We start from the raw sequence: 23,319 nt of genomic DNA, 5'->3' as shown, positions 1-23,319 counted from the left end.
GAGTTTGTCCAGGAGCTCCTTGTTCATCCATGCAGGCCTCCTGGCCTTTTTGCCGGACTTCCTCTTTGTTGGGATGCATTGCTCCTGAGCTTGAAGGAGGTGATCCTTGAATATTACCAAGCTTCCTTGGGCCCCTCTTCCCTCCAGGGCTTTGTCCCATGGCACTCTACCAAGCAGCTCCCCGAAGAGGCCAAAGTCTGCTCTCCTGAAGTCCAGGGTAGTGAGCTTGCTGTGCGCCCTCCTCGGTGCCCTGAGGTTCTTGAACTCCACCATTTCATGGTCACTGCAGCCCAGGCTGCCCTTCAGCTTCACATTCCCCACCAGCCCCTCTTTGTTGGTGAGAACAAGGTCCAGCATAACACCTCTCCTCGTTGGCTCCTCTACCACTTGGAGAAGGAAGTTATCATCGACGCATTCCAGGAACCTCCTGGATTGCTCATGCCCTGCCGTGCTGTCCCTCCAACAGATGTCGGGGTGGTTGAAGTGCCCCATGAGGAGCAGGGCTTGCTCTTTCCTGGAAGAGTAGAATCCTACAGCCATTTCCTAATACTTGCCTATATAATTCCATCAGATGTGTGCAGACAGAAGTTACTTACTAGTGAAGACTAAAAAAAAAAAAGCAGAAAAGTTTCATTATTTCTGAGAGATCTAAAATTCTGTTCAAATTAAGAAGCAGTTACTATTAAATGAACAAATGTGTTTGTAGGATGTAATTTGCTTCTCTCCCAAAAATTCTCTCTTGAAATGGAAAAAAACATTAAAAATTCCCAGAACTGCTGTGAAAAGACACGCAAACCTGCCAATACTGGCAGGTCGCAAAGCAGGAGATGCTAGACTCCCTATTACTCAGCTGCAGAGTTGTCTCAAGTTTATTTGGCATTTGCCGATTCCAGGAGTAGCTGCTAGATGTCTGGGAATCTGTTAAATCCCTGCCCAAACAGCAGGACTGGTAAGTCTACACACGTAATCTGGTTTTATTGTTTTTACTGTCTACTAAACATGAAGTATTTTTGCTGGAATATCTTACTTAGGATATAAGCATGTTACTGCTTAAATAACATGAAGAAGTTCCCTAGAACAGCAGAAACAGACTTTTTAAACTCTTCTCTGAAGCAGGTTTAGTATAGTTTTCTGAAGTTGAAAATGTTTTATTGTCTCCTGTTCCTGTACAAAAGCTTGTGACGTTAAATGATTTAAAAAAGAAAGTTACCCATGCTCTTTAGGAATTCAGAAAGAAGCTTGAATTAACTCTGTATACTTCACCAAAAGTCATATGGAATAAACTGTTCATGTCATAAGCAATGCAGATAATTTGCTAGAAAACAATATAGCTATGTATGCTGAGTAGAAAGTAAATGACAACAAAAGATACGACCCAATCCTAAGTCATCACTTACATGATAAAAGGAAAGAAGTCAACTCAGATTTGGGGCATGCTACTCTTCAAAAATAAGAGGCAATCAGCAATAACATATGTTGTGATTTAGAACATTCAAGATGCTGAAGTCACTGAGCTGGGAACACTATCCATGGAAATCTGTTAACATTAACACTTACAAAATCAGACCGGAGAGACCTTCTCTACATGAGTAGAAAGTAGTAGCATTTTTTTTTTCTCATTATCTAGTTCCAGTATGAGCTTACAGAGCTTTCTAAAGTTCATTTAAAAAAAAAAAATACGCCTTTTATTGTTTCTGCTTCATTTCCATATACACCAAATTTAGTTCAGTTCAGATGACAAAGTGGGGCAAACAGATAGAAAAGAAGGTTTACAGGAAAAGACAAACATAACACCATTGCATAGGTCTGGTGGGTTGTAGCTGACTCTTCGATGCAAACAGTGCCACACATGGACTGCGTGGACAGAAGAAAAGCAGCATTTACAATGGATAATACTGAAGTGAACTGGTCTTAAACATGGGGAACAGGCAGCTCCAATTTTTGCCTGTTCTTCCACATCAGGATGTGGACTAAGCAGGAACAAACCTCCCAGCTTCACCCATGTTTAGACAGCTAGAAGTTGGCCTTTCAAGTTCAGTAGTCATACCAACCTGTTATCCAATGCTGCACCAACAATGAAGAAAGGTTTGTTTTTCTTGATTCTCTAGTTCTCATACTAAGGACAGAGAAGATAGACTTGGCTCTAGTTACTAACTTAACTGCACAGAAATGCTAAAGATATGGTATCCAGCTATGCAGAGTATAAGCATAGTGCACGGCTGCTACAGGCACAACAGTTTTTGTAGCATGATCTTTGCACTTGACAGTAAGGCTCACTTTCATGGTAACAGAGTGGTGAACTTCTCAACTACAAAGAGAACATCCCATTTTTAAAACTGTATTACACTCATCAACAACTTCCCTTGGTCTCCACCACTGCCCCTTTCCTGCCATTGTTGCTTCTCTTTGTCCGTTCCTGTGTCTCCCTAAGTGGCCATCACCCCATATTCCCCGAGCAGCTGCCTTGCTGGCATCCCGCACCTGATATTGCTGCTCCCCTCACCCCTGTTCCTCCCATCAGCACTGGCTTTCTTTCATCCCCATGGAGGCACACTGCCATTTCAGGTTGTCCATGCCTCCTTTCCTATGCTAGATTCCCTCACAAATCAAGTGTATTTCAGTAATGTCCTGGTAAGCCAGTAAACTAAAATGTGTGTGAAAAGGCCATTTCATCTGCACACAGTTAGCAACTACCTTCTTTCCTTTGTGCACTTAAAGCAAAGAAAATGCAAAAAAGCTGCAAAGGATATAATGTCATTCATATAAAGCAATTCCGATAGACTAGTTTACTCACTGCTTTTATTTTAAAAGCAGAAGATAAAAATATCTCTTTCTTAAGTAGTAATTTCTTTTTAAAAAACACTCTTTGGCAATCTCTCTTCTGTCTATGCCAACCAATCAGCTGAAATCTCCGATTTCAGCGTGCCAGCAGCACGTTCAGCACAGCTTATGGTCCCACGCCACCTTCTACGTCATCGCAATGGGACCGCAACACTGATCTGAGGAAGAACTCGAGGCATGTTATGAGAAAGTTTTTGGATTAATACACACAACTGGAAGCTGTGCTGTTTACAGATAGGAAAAAAAAGGAAACAGTCTGGGGTTAATGTCAGAAGTGATTTTGTTTTGTTTTGAAAGCATCTATTTTCAGAGTCCCTTTTACAACACTGATAAAGGAACACAAACTATCACTTTGGGGTGAAGAGTCATGCCTCCCCAGTGGCGTTGTTAAGCTCAACCAGTGCTCTCAGTTTACTTCTTAGGGAGGGATGATCTTCTCATCAAAACAACCATCAAAACACCCTTTCTTGGCAAGCTCCACAGGAACAAATGGTTCTGTGGTGGCTACTGTAGCCGGAAAGATCTTGAAATAATTAAGCTGGTTCATTTGGTGTAAAGATGGAGTTCTTGGTTCTCCCGTATCTACACCAAGACACAGTAAAGTTTCAAGTAATGTTGTCCATCTTTTGTTACAGTACAGAAGTGATACTTTCCAGCTACTATCACCCACTACACTTTGGAATAGAGCTATTTTATGCTCACTTTGCCAAAAGCAAAATTGCTACAATAGTAAGAGAATACAAGTTTGTATATTCCCAGGCCCCTGCAGAACCTGCTGCATAGACAGAACAAGATACCGGATGAAGGGAAACCTATGGCGATACAGCCAAGTGTCCCAATCAAATTATTTTCTATTTAGAACGGAAAATGCAACTCCACCATAGGTGTGGAATAAAGGCCCATAGACTCAATGTCATCTGAGTAATGCCCAAACATAATAGGTCTATTTTTATGCTGTTATCTTAAATACACCACAGAAGAAAGGGAAGCAATGGGGAAAGAGATCTTCATTTTCTCCAAGATTGCTGAAGAAAACCCCAACAGGTAAAAGAATAAGATTAACAGATTAATTTATACCCATGTAAAAAGCCTCATGATTTAAGTGTTAAGCGTTTGGTACAGCTGTGGCACTATGCAACATCCATGAGAACAACTCTGAAGTAAACCCTGTAGGGTAAGAGAATGCAGCTGCCTTTCTGAAAACGTGATGAATTTAGTTTGATAAAGGATGCCAAAATTCAGGGTGGAGTCTTATTTTGAGCATGGGGGGGCAGGGGAGTAGGTGCCTTTGACTAGCTGAATGAAGACCGAGACCTTGTGCAGGGAGCGGAATACTAAACTCTCCGCTTCCTCCAAGTCCTGCCCTCCTCTGTGCCACGGGCAATTGGCCACTTCCTACATTTCTCTTAAATCCTCCTTGAGATTCTTGAAGAGTCTCATCAAAAACCTTGAGACCTGTTTTTCAGGTGTGGAATGTAATCCTCTCCACGCTGCAGCCAAGAGCAAGGCTGGAAAGGACATAATAGATGAGTAGAGCTACTGTATCCTACTGAGACTGAGAAAAGCTTTTTTTTTTTTTTTTTTTTGATTGAGAATATTTGCCAAATCCTCTGTGCCTCAAAGCACTCAATAAGAAGTTCAGTTCCCCTGTGAACTGGAAGTTAAGTTTGGAAGTGAATGTCCTTGCTCATACTTTTAATCACGGCTCAGGAGTCCAGCAGGATTCTGGCAGCTGTGTGGGGTCAGGATGCAACCTTCCTGAATCCTTCCTGTGACACAGGTTACAGTGGGCTGATTTAAATTAAATTAAGGCTTTTTTCTTTCTAATTAGAAAATGTGCATGTTTTCTTGCATTTTTATGTTCTTTTGTTGTTTTCCAGTAGAAAGGCTGATATTTGCTACCTATTTTATATTTATTTTATTTTTTTTTACTAACTGTAGATTTTTTAAAAACAAATGGTTCTTTTTGCCCACAAAAATACACTATCTACTCACTTAAGCAATTCCACTGATTAACACATCTATTCTAAGCCTTAATTCTTAAATGTTATAGCAGAAGACAGTAAATTACATTTCCTATTTACTGCAGAAGGCAAATATATTTACCCTTAATTTATAACTGTTTTCTTTTGGATGCAAATTATAATTTTATTGAATTGCAGAAAAAACACAGCTTCAGAAACTGGTTTTAGTCAGTCAGCCAGTTAATCATACTAACTTTTAACAGAAAGAATGCATTTAACAGAATTTATTAAAACAGACTTTGCACATAATATTAACTGGTTTACCAACACCTGCAATTAGTGGATTGAACTGACAGTTTTTAATCACTGTGTCCATAATCTTTCAGTTACGAGATTTGAGTTTTTGCTCTTGTTTTTAAAGGAATACACTAGAAGTGAAACAAGCTTTTAGGATTGTTCTCTTTTTTAATGTTAACTTCCTAAAAGCTTCTCAGCTTTGAACGAAACAGTTATTGAACTGCAGTAAACTGCAATGAGAAAATAATTTTGCTGCATATGCAGAATGACAAGAGCTGTCCTAAGTAGATTAGTCGCTTCAAAAAACCTCTGGGTCTAGGTGCTCAGCCAGAGATATCTCCCAGCTTAATGGTTTGGCTTTCTGCAGAAGAAAATGACTGCCTGAAAAGATGAAGTGTGTGCACACTGGGCTCTTCACCCCTATTTTTGAAACTTCCCAAGTATTTCACATATAGTAGCGTAAAAGAAGCAGTGGCTAGTCATACTGTAGCACTACAATTATTTTTTACTTTTTAAAAAATAATTTTAATAGACATTACCAAATTGATGCAGGTCTTTCACAGCTTCCTATTTCCATAAATTGATTTGCATAGCTGTATTTTAAAGTGAAAATACATTTGATCTGATTTTAAAACCATTTTTATACTACACATTTTCATTAAATGCAAATTATAAAGGGAAAAGTAGACAGTTGCAGCTGATAAAGCAACAATCCAGCTACTCCAAATTTTAGGATCCAGGTCAATTCACAGAAGACTTTATACACAGACACTGAAATTCGGAGGGAAACAGCAAAAATCAAGATGAAATAACAAATAGTTTTAACAATATTTAATCTGAAGAAGTTTTAAAATTTTCAACTTTTCTTACAACTGTCACAAACAAAATTTACCATTATAAAACTAGTATTTTTTTTAAGTTTAGCCTCCTAATTTCTCAGTTCTTGCATCTGTCAATACTACTTTAACTAAGATATCAGATTAGACAACATATTGTGAATTATTTCTCTGATAAAAATGATCTAGGACCAACACCTTGGAATTAAATGTATTTATAAATCAATTTACAACTCTTTCACAGTTAAAAAACTTAATCCAAAACTCAAGGATTTATATAATTACAAGCAAACCTAAAGAAAATTTGTACCTCTCTATCTACCAGAGATAGACCCCTAAAGCCTATAATATCTAAAGAGATTGCCACTTGAGCTTTTTATCGGTACAGCAGATTTTTTGGTTTGCAGCTGTGTCATGACCATCGAGTAGCCTCAGTTCCTCCTGCTCAGTCATTTCATCTTACACTTTCTTCCCAGTCCTCCAGTCCTCCTCCTCTATCTTGGCAATACCCCCAACATACGGCAACCCCAAGCTGTGTCAGCAACACCAGATGTTTTTACCTGGTCATTATCAAAAATAAAACAACAGACCCATCTCAAATTGCCCCTTGGGATCTTCTAATTAGTAACTTCTCTCTAACCACACAATCTCTCCCATAAACAAAACTCATTGCCCTTTCCCCATTAGCCAGTTCCTTAGACAGATCAGGTTTCTTATACTAGCCCCCATCTAAACTAAATTATAATGTCTCATGTAGAGTGCTTTAAAGGCCTTGCTGAAATAGAAATAGGTTTGATCCACTGCATTTCCTTGCCTACAGAATAAGTTATTTTATCGAAAAAGATATCAGGTAACTCTGGTAGTAACCATTTTTGGGAAACTGTGTTGCATTTTAACTCAAAACATTTGGCCATCAATTATCCTGGCCTGGCCTCTATTTCTGCTTCCTTCCCCTGGCCCCCTCCTCTCTTGTGGTTCAGACTGACATTAAAATATCCCAAAACTAGTGGACAGAAGTACCAAACCTTGAGTAACAGATGCTGCTTATAATGATACACCTTCCACCGTACCTACTAAAGCAAGGTCATTCATTTTTCTCAGTTAAGGACAACAAGTGCTATAATTTGATTAGATACCAAGGAAACCAGTTGACAAAATGGGCATTCTGGCATTTCTAACTGATCTTAGACACCTATCAAAAACTGTGCTTTGACAGCTTTCTGACAGACTTTAAAAAACGTGTGTGTGTGTGTGTGTGTTTGTTTTATGCTCCTCAACTTCCGGACAATCCAAATAAAACACAGAGAGAGCATGCCAGCTCCTGCATGCCTACATCATGTGAGTATAGATGTGAACATAGATGCAGGAAAATTAATCCCAGCAGTGAACATAGATTTGTTTCCCAAGTAGAAAGGAATTCACAGCTTCGAATGAATGAATGAATGAAAGTAGATAATAATAATAAAAAATAATCCTCCTGGCCAAAATAAATAATTTTATGAAATAAACAGATGAAATTGTAAGGAGGAAACAAAAGTCTCCTTTTAAGTCTCAAAAACAAAATTGCTTCTGTTGTCTTTGATCTGATTTAAGCTGTACTAAAGGTCAACGAACATTGGAACAAATATTGCTAAATACTGTACTCAATGGATAAAAAGAAACATGAAAGTTTGGCCTTATTGTACATAACACATCACACAATGATCTCACCAAAGTTACCAGCTGGGGACTTGCAAACCACATTTACCAAATAAGGCAAAATACTTCATGCCTGAAATCCTTTCCCAGTTACCTCACCCGGCTTTTGCTTGCGTTTCTACAAATTACAGAGGTCATTTTTTTAAACTCAGATGGAGTAAATCAACAGGCTATCCAATGCAAAGCTGGGCTTGTGCAGTCTCTGGAGAGAACTCAGCTTTATTTAAACTGAGTGTGTACAGAAAAGGAAGAACTGAAATATGTGCAATAAAAACAGAAGAGTGAGTAGTATAAATCGAGAAGAGCAAGTGATGTAGAATTGTGTATTGCTGGTTTGATTACAAAAACTATTGTTTTATGGGGAATGTTTCTCAAATTTGTTGGGTACCTTCAGGTTTTTGAAGTGCATGTGAAGAATTGGTCTTTAATGTTATTCTTACGACGTTCCAAAAACACTTGAACTTTACACTCTGGGTTTATGCTGTCCTTGTATTTGAAATATAGCTTTGTAACGTCAACAGGATATATTTTATCCTCCATTTTCTCTTTGATTTCTGTGATCATATTTTTTGCCTAAACTTGATATAGTTTTGAAGAAAGACTAAAATACTCTCATTCTCTATATTAAACACAACAGAGGATAGTCCTACATAGTTCATCACGGTAGTAAAAATCTTGCTAAGTTACTTATTAAAATAAAATGGTGATTGTCATAGTGAAAACTGTTATTTTTAACATTTTCTCTTTTTTTTTCTGCGTGTGTACGGCAGGGTGATGGTGGGGATTGCTTGTTTTTATCTCCAGCTGAATTTTATCTGGTGTTTTAGAAAAGAAAGAAGAAAGCCCAGTGAGCACTTTTAAGCGCTTACTCTCATAGTCTTCCCCTCACCAAAATCTGACAGTAGTACCTAATATCATTTCTTATTATGTATATCAGTAACACAATTATCTAATAATTTTTTTCTCCAAAAATTTGGAAATACAGCTTAAGAGGGTACTAAAATGAATAATTTCAAAGTCCAATTAGAAGAGAGAGAATCCAACACTCACCACTGCTTATAAAATACACTATCACAGCGTAAGGCTGATCACAAAGACCAGATGCTTCAATCTCTAGCTACTGCTGAACTTGCCAATGCAAAAGGCATATACAATTAACCTCATGCTTCTATACCTAATCTCTTGGCATGTTGGTCCGTAAGATGTTATGATGCAAATTAATTGTAAATTCACAGCTCTAGAAATATATAATATGACATAACTATCAGCCATCCTGTGGAGTCTGCATCATCTCAGCCTCTCTTCGGAGAGGAATACATACAAAGAAATGTTTGGGGTTTTTTTAGAGGGGAGAGGGATGACAGAGAAACAGGAGCAAGTTTGGGTTTTATATGAATACAATTCTACACACTGTTGTAAGTTAATACTAGGGGAAAAAACAGCTCAAACCTGATATTTCAGAGCAAAAAGTAACAGTTGATACATGGTCCATACAGTTGACATGTTTAGAGAAGACCTCAAATAAAAAGTGACATTCTAAGTGTCCTGTGAAACTTGCTGCTGAAATCCAAGCAACAAGAAAGCATCTTCATTTTTTGTTTGGCTATCAGTTCAGATCACCCCAAAGGAGTACAAAGAGCCAAATCTCTGTGCAAATGATCACTAACTGCAGATAAATAACTAGCAAGCTCAACTCATCCCATATTTATAAGAGTTCATAAATGCTCAAGGGTTGAGCCCAGTGAACAGAAGTGGAGGTAAGGGATCTGACCATGTTCCCTACTATACTAACAATGAGTTTCGGAAAGCCAACATTTCTACTCTGTTTCATACTGGTCTCGTTATTCCTAGATCACACATTGCTATTTTGTAATTACTGGAAAAACAGTATTAAATGTAATTAATCTCTCACTTCTTTGTGTTGATTCCATTTAGTTAAAGGCCAACTGTAATTGCTTCTGCTGATAAAAATCAACTCAGAGGTTAATGTTTGTATCACAATCTGGGTTATGCAGGCGGTCTGAATCTCTCATTTTTGACCTTGACAGTTGAACTCCATGAGCAGTGTAAGAAAAGAAGTGTTTATTTGACATTTTATAAAACAATTTGCTGGGAGAGCTCTCTATATGGTATCAATGTGTCAAATGAGCCAGTATCCTGGACTGCCCCAAACACGGATAGTGCTGCATAATAAAGTGCATTAGACACTGGAGTAAGAGTTAGCCAAGCCAGGCTTCTCCTGAATTCAGTCAGCACAGTGTTGTGTGCCCACAGGCAAGTCAAAACAATCACTGTTTCCACAAATTATATAAGATGGGCAAATGCCCATATTTTATCTGGAAAGGATATGGAAAAGAAACCAGCCGTTGTGATATATCAGAGTGCCCTGCCTTTAATGTTAAAATACTTGCTGACTCAAAAAACAAAGGAGTCATCTTCAATTAGATCATTTAATATGTGTTGACATCTGCTGAGTGATATATTCAAAGGAGACATGAGTGTCTTATGCAATTGTGCAGATAGCCCTGTGAACCGCCTGTCGATCGTATCTCTGATGTACCAGGAGAGTCAATAGTATGGCAGGTTAGGCTTTCAAACAGGGTTGTCTGCAGAGAAGAATGATATCCCTTAAACTATAGGAATATGAAATGAAACAGTAACACAAAGAACTGAACAACACAATTAAAACCCACTGAACACTAAAAATAATTATGTGCTTGGATTAAATGCTGATTTGTGCAGCACAGTAAATAAACTCCCAGCCCTGCATCTCACAGCAGCATAGGGGTGGGACAAGAGAAGAATGCAGTTGTACACAAAAACATATCAAGTAAGAGCGTAAAGAACATCCATTTCAGAGAAATCTGACCTCAAGTTCACCGTAAAAATTCTTCTGAAACATTTACTTAGTTCCTGTGCGGAAGCAGACTCATCTGTTTGCTACACATTCACAATAGCAGTACAAAAAGTATAAACCTTTGGTCTCTCTTTCCAACAGCTCTGTTCTTCTTCTGAGGTTGTTTGAGTACATCACAAGCGCAACCTCAGCTACAACATCAAAGACAGATTTTTTCATACCCATTTAACCTTACAAATGGAAAATTTCTCAGAAAATTTTATGAGTGCTAATGCAAGATACAAAATGCTTCAGAACTAGCATATTTATGTAGACAGACAGAACTGTTATTAACCATACCTCTAATTGACTACCGCAGCCTTTATGCATCTCTCTGAGACTGTGATCAAAGCAGTCACTGATAACCACTTAAGACTCCAGGATCAGACTGAAAATAGCTCTTCTAGACTAACAGTTCATTCCAACATCTTTTTCTCCAACATATCTGATTTCCTGGGCTGACTACTGAACCCTGGTATAGACAACCTGCACTGTTTCTCTAACACAGATGTAACACTTAACACCAGAGAACTGGCTTAAATCACCAACTGGAGCACTTCCACCATGAGAAAATCTCTGGGCAATATGAAGATGAATCACTGCACTGCATCAGCCGTGTAAAGTGGAGAGGGAAAGCAGGGACGAAAAGAGTACGCCTAAAGCATGCTGACTTCTTTTGGTCTTCATACAACAGCCACTTCAGGGCCACTGCACCCATAGTAGCTGTTTGAACCCTCTGTGTGGTTCTGGGTTAACCCAAGACGCAATGTAACGTAAATGCAGACATCAGAAGATGAACAGAACTCCAGATGGTAAGAATGTGCAATAGTAGCAAGAGCTGTACCCTATGCATATAATCAGCCTTTAAACTCAATTTCTAAATCATCCCATTCTCTGAAGCAAAGAATCCAGTATAATTTACTAATACATTAATGAGGATGGCATCAAATATGTTTGAATATAAATGCCTGTTTTCAGTCCAGCCTTAAAAACACACCGATAAACTCAAATAAACATGAAACGAAAAAGAATTGTTTCCACAGCCACTTACTTTTGCTGCTCCTATTTGCTCTTTACGAAACTTCTCCAGCGGTGCTATTAGCACATCATTAGCATTCTGGATCTGCAAAGTTAAACATAAAGCATATCTTTTTAATACAGAATATCTGCAGAAAGTGAAGTCATTGTAATTCTGCCAATGTGCAAGACTGAAAAATTCGTGTCCGTAACATTCTGGTAAGAACATATGGGTAGGAATCAAATAATTATGTCTTCTTTACATAAAACATACAACATACATGTTCACTGGTCTATTATGGAACATTTCCCTGAATAACTAAAGTAATTGTAATGAACAACATAGTAAGTTTATCTGCAATATATAGAAGGGTTTTCTGGTATTTTACTTCCATTTCTTGCATCTTGCTTAAAACCAGAATAGAAAACGAAAACTTCCAGGAACATGTTTTGGCAGAACAGAGAAGACATACATAGTAGTACTGACAGCACTGCCTAAAAAAGCCTGTGTTTACAGAATCTGAATCTTTGACAGCTGAATCTTTTCAGCTATCTCTTTGGATTATACACCTAGTTATACTGAACAGAGGAGAGTAAGGCAGAGAACTCTGAAAAGAAAAGTGGACAATCTACAAAAATGCTCTAGATCGGATTCCTTCACTTTTCTAGTTTTTAAACTAATTTAAGATGTCCTGCAGCTATTTTTATCACTTTAACCTAAACCAGGGTTTCTAATGAATCACAGTTTTCCTCTCATGGCTTCTGTTTATTTAGTGTAAATCCAGTCCTGGGAACCCCTCTCTGAAGACCATTCCCAGCAGTGACCACCCAAAGTGGTCCCTAGTCATTTGGGCTGGAAACACACATGCTGCAGAATACAAATGCCAGCCATGCCATTGTGCCACTCACTAAAAAAAGGTAGCATGACTTTACCATATGCCTTTAGGGGCAGGCAGAATAACTAACTAAATTGATTTTAATGCAGAAATATCAGAAGAAACTGAAAACTGCCAACGCATCAGAAATAAAGCATAATAAAACACATTACAATATTCTATTATATTAACTACAGGCAAAATTTTAGGTTTTCTGCATGAATAGCTTTTTTCTCTCCTTACCACTCCAGCCTTTACCATACTCATCACATTCCACATTTGGGCTTTGGCAGGTTTGGAGGTCTGGGCAAAGCTAACATGTACCTAAGCCAAATGTGAATGAATACAGCTCTTGTGACTCTTCCATAACAATAATTGATAAGTTACATTGTCAGTTGAGCACAAAAACTTCCCAAAAGGCTGTAATAATAAACATATAGAATAAACCCAATTGAAACACAAACACATTTTCTTTCCTCCCAAACCTAACATTACAATTCAAAAGACCACAGAATCACCACACATCTCTCAGAAGGGCAGAGTTTCAGGAAAAGTCGAGACTCTCTCTGACATCCTAATGTAACAAAGTCCAAGACAGCAAAAGCAACACTTGGCATGCTCGATCCTTCAGTGACCAAAATGGGCTACATTTAAAGATAAAAATCAGGCACTGTGGATGAGGAGGAGTATTTTCAACTGCATTCAACATACACCATCAGTTTGACTGGAACAGACTACAAAGCTATGTTATTCTTCAAGTGGACATTTCCCCAAAATTACCATATGCCTTGCAACATCTAGCAATCTAACTGAGACTCAACACTTTCTACAAGGCAAAGTGCATGCACCTAAAAGATAATCTCTATCCCAAGGACCACTAAGCAAGGCAGATTAAAATTAACAGGAGTGTAAAACCGTTAAATGACTTGCCCACAATCAGGCAGAATTGCAGTGCATGCATCTGGAAGCAGCAGCTGGAAGTTTTGATAGCTTACAGAGCACATACATGGCTTTTGGCACATACAGAAATCACGAAGACTTGCTGGAGTCCCTGGTACAGAAATGTGGATGCATCTTTTCTTTCTTTTTCATGTACAAAACTAAGTTTTTTCTCTGCCTTTTAGAGTCATTGCTATATACAGCAACAATATATTAAATACCTCACAGTTCAATTAAAAGAGATATTCATATTATTGAAGTAGTTACTACTGATATCAGCAATCGCTGCTAGTCCTGTTGCTAGTCATTGCCAGTGTGCCAGTTTTGGCTGGGACAGTTAATTTTCTTCATGGTAGCTAGTATGGGGCTATGTTTTGGATTTGTGCTGGAAACAGTGGTGATAATAGAGGGATGTTTTCGTTACTGCTGAGCAGTGCTTACACAGTCAAGGCCTTCTCTGCTTCTCACACCACCCCACCAGTGAGTAGGCTGGGGTGCACAAGAAGTTGGGAGGGGACACAGCTGGGACAGCTGACCCCAACTGACCAAAGGGATATTCCACACCATACGATGTCATGCTCAGCATATAAAGCTGGGGGAAGAAGAAGGAAGAGGGGGACGTTCGGAGTGATGGCGTTTGTCTTCCCAAGTAACCGTTACGCGTGATGGAGCCCTGCTTTCCTGGAGATGGCTGAACACCTGCCTGCCAATGGGAAGTAGTGAAATAATTCCTTGTTTTGCTTTGCTTGCACGTATGGCTTTTGCTTTCCCTATTAAACTGTCTTGATCTCAACCCATGAGTTTTCTCACTTTTACTCTTCTGATTCTCTCCCCCATCCCACTGGCGGGGAGTGAGTGAGCAGCTGTGTGGGGCTTAGTTGCCAGCTGGGGTTAAACCATGACAGCCAGTCAAACTAACTCCATATGGAGCTGAATATGGCTCTTCCCTTCGCTCAATGCTATCATGTTTGGGCAGCCTCCACGCACACCAGGAGACCTCACTTCATATATTGCCCTCTTGACAGCATTAAAATGACTGAAACAGAAGTATTACCAGTCTCACTCAATGCTGCTGCAAAGCAAATGAAATATCCTGCTTCAAACGCTGTGGAAGAACACATTCATAGGAAGCATACAGCACTGAGAGGGGTCATCTGGAAAGTAAGTGGCTTTGCTGGGCTGAAGCACAATGTTATTCACTCCCACAGTTATATGTGCAACTAGGAATGGATAGTGGGTATCGCAAGGCTAATTAAAAGTTGTCACGCACTTCATCTAGACAGGGTCTGTGCCTCTGAATAGATATGGTGAGCCACATCAACGGAACATGCTGCAAGCTCACCCCTGGGCTGAAAGCTCCTACTGACAAGAGCCCTGATGTGGCAATTCACCTCCCAGCAAAACTAGGAGCTAGGCAAGTTATGGGCTTTGGCTTTGGGGAGGGAGAACATACCAGCAAAGTACCAAAGAGAATCCTGGCAGACGCATTTCAACATACGGTATTACATGATGCAGAATGCTCTGCTGTGAAAAGACTCACGCTGATTTCCACCAGGTTGTGCCTAACTTTTGGAAACTGAAAATTATAGAGAAAGAAGAATTTTTGCCTTACATATGCATTTACTCATTTCCTTTCATTGCCGATTCCTATCACTGCAATTACTTTACATGACAGTTTTCTTGTTAAGGGTTACAAACTGGCATACAGCCCCTCCAAATTAGGAATCTAATCCTCCCACAACCATTTCTATGGAAATCTGATTGCTTTAGATCATCTGAAATTTTCACTGTGTGGTCCTAATAGAGTAACTTTCTTCCTGCCAAGATGATAATCCCTCTCCTACTCAGTTATTGTGCTAGGTTGAAATCAATGACACTTGGAACAGGCAAACAATGTCAAAAAGACTGTAATGGTTTCTGTAAATAGCAACTTCAGAAATCCATGTTATGTTTAAAATACAGATCTTATCCTTAAAAGCTTATTCTGATTAGTCACACCTTTAGAGAAGTTATACTTCGATCCAATAGTTATTGAATGGTACACTGTTCCAGCTCCCAGCACGGCTAATATGTGGCAGTCAATCAAATAATATGATCGTTTCTCTTGTTTGGCAAAAGCACCAGTCTTCCTCCAGAAAAGGAATGGGGGGAAAAAAAAAGAATCATGCAGTTTTAACTTAGTGTCAGTTCATCGGTCTTTTTTTAATTAAGATGCTAGACAAGTATTAGGCAGACATAATAGGAAAATATTACTTTGGCAATTGAGAGTGTTATATTAGATCTAGTAAAAAAGAAACAGATATTTCTAAACTAAAGAACTTAATCAACTTTTTAACTTTTGTATGTATAACTCTATTTAGCATTATTGATAAAAATACCATTAAAATAAGTACCACCAAAATCACACTGAATTTGTAAAAAATACTTGAAGAAGAAACATTTAAAAAAATGAAAATACCTTTTCTAAGCCAACTTTGACAACTTATGAGGTAATTTTCTGTTTCATAACTGCAACATTTCAATACGCTCTGACAGCCTTCGAGCCAATGTGCTGACACACCTTAATTTGTCTTTTCTGATTCATGATTTTCCACCTTCCCAACCCACCCTCTTTCCTTCCAGAAGTTAGGTGTGAAATTGAATTAAAGTACCAATAATGAGATTAAACTGTGATTTTTTACACATCACAGAGAAACTCCACATCCATACTTGGAGACATTTCTGACTTGCATTTTTTTAAACTTTTCCTTTTTACTAGAAGTTTCAATCATCAGTAGAATGAAGAAAAAAACTCAACATCAACTAACATATCCTTATGAGAATCATAATTATTACACTATGTTAAACAGGGAGGAATAAAAATTTTGTAAACATACCTGAACATTTCAACTTCTAGATTTTCTTAAATTTAAGTCAATGTTAATTTTTTGAATGAGTTTTCTAATTAGTTTTCTAGCCCTGAAGTTGGGATAGTGTATGATATGAAGACTACGTGCATCATTATTCTTCATCTTCTTTTACTTAGGTAGGACCAGTGGATATAAACAGAAATTTAACTAAAACATTGATGCAGCTGCATCATTATTAAATACTAACAATATAGACACAGAAATTTTAAGCCCTGAAGCACTTTACAAGCTTTGAGCTTCACCTGGCAATCTACAATGTTGAACTGCAGTAACAAGAACAGTTAATACCTTTTGAGCTTTATATTTTTATTTGTAGGGCTAAGGACTAGGTAGGTCACAGAGAGAATTAAGTTAACAGGATTGCCAATTGCCAGAAGACAACAGCAACAATATCAAGTGAGGCACTTTTGCAGTGATAAAATTAGGAATTAAATCGAGCCTATCTGAATTACAGTAAAATGCTTTAACTATGAAAACCTTCTGGTTTATATATTGTATCTGGGAAAGACATTTTTTGCTCCAAATCTGCTACGAGTACTTTTCACTGCAACACAGAAATATCACACTTGCATATGGGAAACAAAACTTATTTCCCTGAAGTACTGAATGACTCACAAATTCTGAATGCTGACAAACACTAATTTACTTCATGTTGGTATAAGACTTCTAGAAAATACCAATTAAATTAATTCAAAGAAGGCAACAAATCTCATAGCTAATATATTCATAGTAATGCATTTCTAATGTAGAAACATATTGCTCTGCTAGACAAAAAAAAAAAAAAATTAGTTTGAAATCCTTCCCCCAACAATTCCTAACATCTGATCTGTCAGAAAAAACACTTATTTCAGTCTGTGGCCTGTATCAACAGCTCCTAATCAATACAACTTCAAATACAACAGCAGAGACCAAATACAGACAACCAGGCATTTATGTAACTTAGTTATGTATCAGGTTTACATGCTACAAAGAATATAAACAAGACATGATAAAACATTAGTCATGTATTTAAGTCCTCAGTTTCTATTTTAAAAGTTAAAAAGTGTAAATATTACATAAAGTTAATAATGTGAATTTCAGTGCCTGTAACTACATGACCTTAGTAAGACAAATATTTTTACAGCTTTGTACGGAAAACTGTACAGAGAAAAATCACATACTTAGAAAACAAAAAATTTAATATGCTTGAAGTTTATCTTAATCCTTCTCACATTTACAAAAATACATCAAACAATATCCACGCTTGTGTTAATTTTCTAAAATTATCACTGCCAATGCCAGTTATTGAAGCAGAGTTGAAATTCAGATGATGTTAAAGCAGGTTCAAAAGATTGCAAAGTTTTAACTATGGACTAGTAATAACACAGGTTGGACACTTCCGTGTACAATGTGTAATGCAATATTCAGCTTCTTAGCAAAAACCTAGTGCTGTATCAAGTGGTCTTAATACATTGCCACAAGGGGATGCTTATAAATCACATGCCAATCAAGGCTGGGAGTAGTTATATATGGCTGAATAAGTTATTTTTCTCTAAGTTTTTTCAAGTGAACGTTATTTCTTAATTTTCTATATCGCATAGCTTATGTTTAAAAATAAATTACTATAGTGTCATACCTGAAATGACTGTTTCTTAAAATAGTCAAAAAATGACACAGGAGAATATGCACAAAGGCTGCCTTTAGCACAGAAAGGTCAGTTGCCTTACAGTCCTCATGAAATACTAGAGTAAGAAACACTCCTCTGAAGAACAATACAGAGGAGGCACCTAACTTTCAGATGTTAGGTCTCCTCAAAGACTTTTTCTTTTCTACTGGTTACAGAGCAAGCAGAAGAAAAATCAGCCACCCTTGGATAAAGTCAGTCTTCGTGAATATTCCTGCCTCAGATCCTACAATCAACTTTTTAAACCTAAACATTTTTATTCTAAAAAGTACACATTGATATGAGGTGTATATATACACAGAAAAAAAAATGGTATGTACACATAATATTTTAAACTTAATATTGTAATCATAATTTCAGTTTTTGTGTATCTTGAGCCTTTGCAATTACTTGGTGGGGGTCTTGGTAAATAAAGGCTTCCTGATACATTTTTCTCTCAGAACATTTAATTATGAGTGAGTGGATAAACTAGATTTGAAAGCTTTATCTTTCCAAGTATTTGCCATCAGATTCTGTCCTGTTTTTCTCACTTTCAGAAATATTTCCTATTCCAGAAATACTGATTTTCAGAGAGATGAAGTAAGATAGGGGTTTCATTGGAAGCATCCATATTTCAGAGACAAGCGTCCTACAGAAAGAATAGTCTGTCTTTTTATTTCCATGTCCTCTAATGATGCCGTAGTACTTTAATGCTTGGATATCAACTCCCGTTCTGTTCTCATCAATGCCTCTTTCTATTTCCAGGCTATGAAAAATTGACAAAGTTAGAGAGAAGTACAGATGCTGTATCCACTTCTGTGTGAACCAGGAGATCCTGAACTTCCCCTTCACCTGGGAAGTGATATCCTTTAAGGTTAATCTGAAAAGAAACCGGTGGCATACCCAGTTTTTTGAGTGATGCTGAGACAGAGGCAAGTGCTACTAGAAAGCACACAACCTCATTTATGGAGAACTAAATTTGATCTTGAAAAGTAGATTGTTGGTGAGACCTTAAGATCTGAGACAGTTTAGGATAATTTTGATGGAATTTTGACAATCCCATATCCTGACCAAAACCAGACTCCTGCAATGCTCAAATCTTTCCAGCACAGAAAAACTTAAGGTGGGGACTGCAGGAGAGAGTGATCCTAACATCATCAAAGCTCTCCACTTCCATAGTCAGTTTTGCCTTAACTCCACCCATGCAGGACTCCTTTGCTGGAGCCACTGGCTCGCCACTCCTGCGCTCAGCCAGCCTTCATTCTTCCCCTCCGCCCATGCAGCTTTCCTCCTTCAGGACACTGTGAATTCCATGCAAGCAGGAGACCTCCAACTCTACAGTTTATTTCCCTGATATCACACCAACTGTAACTGAGACTAGTACTAACAGAAAGAAATGACATTTCCAAGTTGAGAAGGAAAAGAAACATTTCATCATTCTTGAAAGCATGATGAGCACGAGGACTGTACTTGTACCATTTTGTGTGCTAATGGAACAAAGGAAAGCCAAGGACCTCGCTGAGGGAAGCCAATTTAAGGATTACTCCCAGGACCGCACTCGAAGAGGAAAAAGAAATAAAAAATAAAATAAATAAATAAAATCAAAGAACAAACAGTCCCACTCATGCTAAGAAGATTGCTAAGCACAGCATAAAAACAAGCAAACCTTGCAGAGAGTACTGTGGCTGTCTTTGTGATCACTAACCAGATGCAACCTCGTCTCATAAGCTGGGGAGAATATCAAATACCAGGAGGTCCTCGCGGGCTCTCTCCCATTTGGTAGTTTCCTTTGTTCCTCCCAAGTATCAGGCAAGGAAGAAAAGAAAATGTTACAGTTTGCAATCAATACATTTTGTGAGCTCATTGGCAGGAATGAGTGAATACACGTCATTTTTTCCTATTTTTAAACTATCCACTATCCTATTAAGCACAGCATGTTTAATTACACATGTAATTAAAAAGAATTAAGTTTAAAATATTTTCATTACATCAGTACATGAATTATTAATAAAGTGTTTATATAAACCACATTTCATTCATTTTATACATAACAGTCTCAAAGTTGAGGCATATGCTTTCTAAGCTGTTTCCACGTGCTCCTAAACGAGGTGAAGATGACTTCTGCTCTCTCAGATGAAGGTACAACATAGCAAGTACTTATCAAATACAGCCTAACCATTCTCAAGCATCTTGCCTTTTTTGTGGTATCTCCATCTCTATGGCAAACTACAACATTTACGGTACTTCAGCAGTCAGAGATCCCAAGGTCCAGTACAACATTTCATAAAAACAGTAGCTTGATTCTCTTGGAAGGAAAGGAGGCACCATCCTCCGTGTGTGCAACGACTGTGGAGCAGCAGCTCCTTTCTTCCTCCCAGAAGACAAGCCTTGTGAATGACCCTGAAACCCTGGACCTTTGAGACCACTCTGTACTAAGACTGGTTAACTTTCTTCGGTGCCAAGTAACAACACAGAAATATGAACTCTAAGGACTGGCATTAAGAGAGTAGAAAAAGAAAAAAAGTATTTCTGAGTTCAAATAACAGCTCCCCACAAAATCTGGGAACGTTAAGTGTCCCCTAATGAATCAGTCTATGCACTGCCAACAGCAAGATCTGAAACAGGACATTACCATCTCAGTAACGACACCAGTACAAAGAGTCTCAAGAATTTACCAGGCAATTAACTCAGTCACTCAACATGAGATATCCACAGTCTCTGCACTTGATACAGCTACATAAGCTTCCCTTCCCAATCAATGGGGAGAAATAAGCACACAATTCCTGTGATCTGTTCGGACACCTTTCAGACAAGATGCATCACATCACGAAATCGCCAGGTTCTCTGCAATCAAACTCAAGTTTGCTATGCTGCTTCCACAAAGATAATTCTGAGTAGATGTATAAAGCCTAAATACATCATTATTTATATGTTTCCAAAAGAAAGCAAATGAATGTCTGGGCCACTGGGCCTGAAGTCTGCTCTCACTCAGGGATATTGCAAACCCATTTAAAGTTTTATGGGATAACCCAAAGAAATCTGGGACTGGGCAGAAGAGTCGCTTCTCATTCAGCAGAAAGCAGCTAGATTCAACAGAGACAGCATAAACATTATAGCCATTACAGGATTCACTAAAGGTTACTGTCAAGTTAACTTCACAGTCCAAAGTTACACTCATAAAGGTATATGGCACTCCTAACATGTAACCGAACAGCTGAACTACAAATGCAGTCATACTCCCAAAATGATGAAGAATAAATTACCAAAGTACTACAACCAGTGAAATAGTGTAACAAATTACTTGCTTCAGAATTTAAAAGAAAAAAATAGTCAAATACATTTTAACTCTAAAGTGGGGCTAAATAGGGAACACATACATTTTATTATATTCGGTAATGCAGAACATGGCTTACTCTTACGCACAAAATAAAGTAATATTTTTATACCTCTTGATTTCCTTTTATTTAATTAATTTCTACCATAGGTATTAAAGTTATCACCAACCAAGATAAGTGTGGAGTGCTGAAGCAGGTACATTCAAAACTGCTTGTCTAATCTAGGCTATTTTGCCTGTTAAAATCCAGACTTGCCACTTCTCTTTAAGATGGGACTTCATTCAGTCTCAGAAATAAGCATTCTGCCCTATGTCATGGAGTCCTATAGCAGCATGCTGCCTCTGCTACTCACGCTTTCTCTCATTAATGGGTATTAAGACACCGGATTCACCAGTTGACTCTGGAACATGGCAGCTAACTGGTGTCTGACAGACAGGGCTCATACAGGGAGCTCACCGAAGCAGAGTATGGAAACCAGCAGAAAAAACAGATCTTCAGAAATCAGAAGCTTCCACCATCTGACCCTATTCACTTAACATTGCTGCAGAAACATCTGAACATCATTATGTTACCTAATGGTAAGATCTTACAGAAGTACAGGACAAGTTCCCAACAGAACAAATATTTAACAGAACTATACAGGAGATAACAGGTCTTATACATTACTTCAAGCATCTTATGATTATTTTTCTTAATAAGTTATTCATCTCTTCATGAACTGCAACCATAACAGACAATACTTAATGACTGCAAGACTGGACTTTGATTTCAGACATTGCTCAGTGAATAACAAGACACATAGGGAAGGGAAAAAAGGCACTTAGATGAGAATAATTGTACCATGAAGTTACCGCAGCAAGCTTCACATACATCTCAACAGTTCTTGTTTTGCATAATGAGGCAGGTTATTTCTGGCTGAACTTATCATTGCAGGCAAAAGAGAGCGAAGTTAGCCACAAAATTTCCATATATTAAAAGTTTTTAAAGATGGAAAAATGGTGTTTGGCATATCTAGATAAGTATATTATCTACACGTTCATTTAATACTTCTTTTTAATGCTATTTTCCTTTAACTATCTTGTTCACTCAATACATTCATTGCCTGTGATGTCTCTCGAGGGAAAAGTTAAATATTCATTCCATCTGCTTTAAATTCCACATTTGAGAATTTGCAGTAAGCTTAAAACATCTTTGTTGCCTTATAAATATTTAAAGAGAAAATATCATTATATTTAAACTCCCAGAATTGTTATTTTACAGTAGTTAAGTTTTAAAGTTTGTATGCTAATCTGTTTTGGTCATAAACACAGGATTCTTGGGCATTCTCAGATCACTAATACTTGAAGCACAACTTTAAACAGCACCAAGAAGAACCTATTTAATTCCCACTGTTTGTACGTGGAACAGAAACTGCATTTATTATAATCACCTTCTACTAAATTCTCTGGTTTGACAAACCAAATTTATTGTTAAAGACATTTTAAGAGCTGATGCTCAAACTGTCCTGCTGAGTTGAAAAAGTGCAGCAGATACATACTATCAATCACTCCAACTAGCAGTAAAGTCAGAGGTTACAAACCTGCCACATTCCCTCTATGCCTGGGAAGATCACGGAAAAGATCCTCCTGGAAGCTATGCTAAGGCACATGGAGGACAGGGAGGTGATTCAAGACAGCCAGCATGGCTTCACCAAGGGCAAGTCCTGCCTGACCAACCTAGTGGCCTTCTGTGGTGGAGTGACTACAGCAGTGGACACGGGAAGGCCTACAGGTGTCGTCTATCTGGACCTCTGTAAGGCCTTTGACATGGTCCCCCACAACATCCTTCTCTCTCAACTGAAGAAGTATGGATTTGATGGGTGGACTGTCCGGTGGGTGAGGAATTGGTTAGATGGTCACATCCAGAGGGTAGTGGTCAACGGCTAAATGTCCAGAAGGAGACTGGTGACAAGTGGCATCCCGCAGGGGTCCGTATTGGGACCGGTCCTGTTTAATATCTTCATCAATGACATAGACAGTGGGATCGAGGGCACCCTCAGCAAGTTTGCAGATGACACCAAGCTGAGTGGTG

General features: G+C 38.2%; 1 protein-coding gene across 1 annotated transcript in view; it reads right to left on the bottom strand.

The window, feature by feature from the left end:
• ARHGAP42 (Rho GTPase activating protein 42) overlaps window positions 1-23,319 on the bottom strand; it is a 208,931-nt gene that overhangs the window by 65,313 nt on the left and 120,299 nt on the right. The window contains exon 4 of the mRNA XM_009334879.1: window positions 11,584-11,655. Within this exon, the coding sequence (XP_009333154.1) occupies window positions 11,584-11,655 (72 nt within the window). The remainder of the gene's footprint in view (window positions 1-11,583; window positions 11,656-23,319) is intronic.

This window comes from Pygoscelis adeliae, unplaced genomic scaffold, assembly GCF_000699105.1.
Source record: "Pygoscelis adeliae isolate BGI_AS28 unplaced genomic scaffold, ASM69910v1 Scaffold141, whole genome shotgun sequence".
In the NCBI taxonomy this organism is placed as follows: domain Eukaryota; kingdom Metazoa; phylum Chordata; class Aves; order Sphenisciformes; family Spheniscidae; genus Pygoscelis; species Pygoscelis adeliae.
This window is presented reverse-complemented; position numbering and strand designations above follow the sequence as displayed.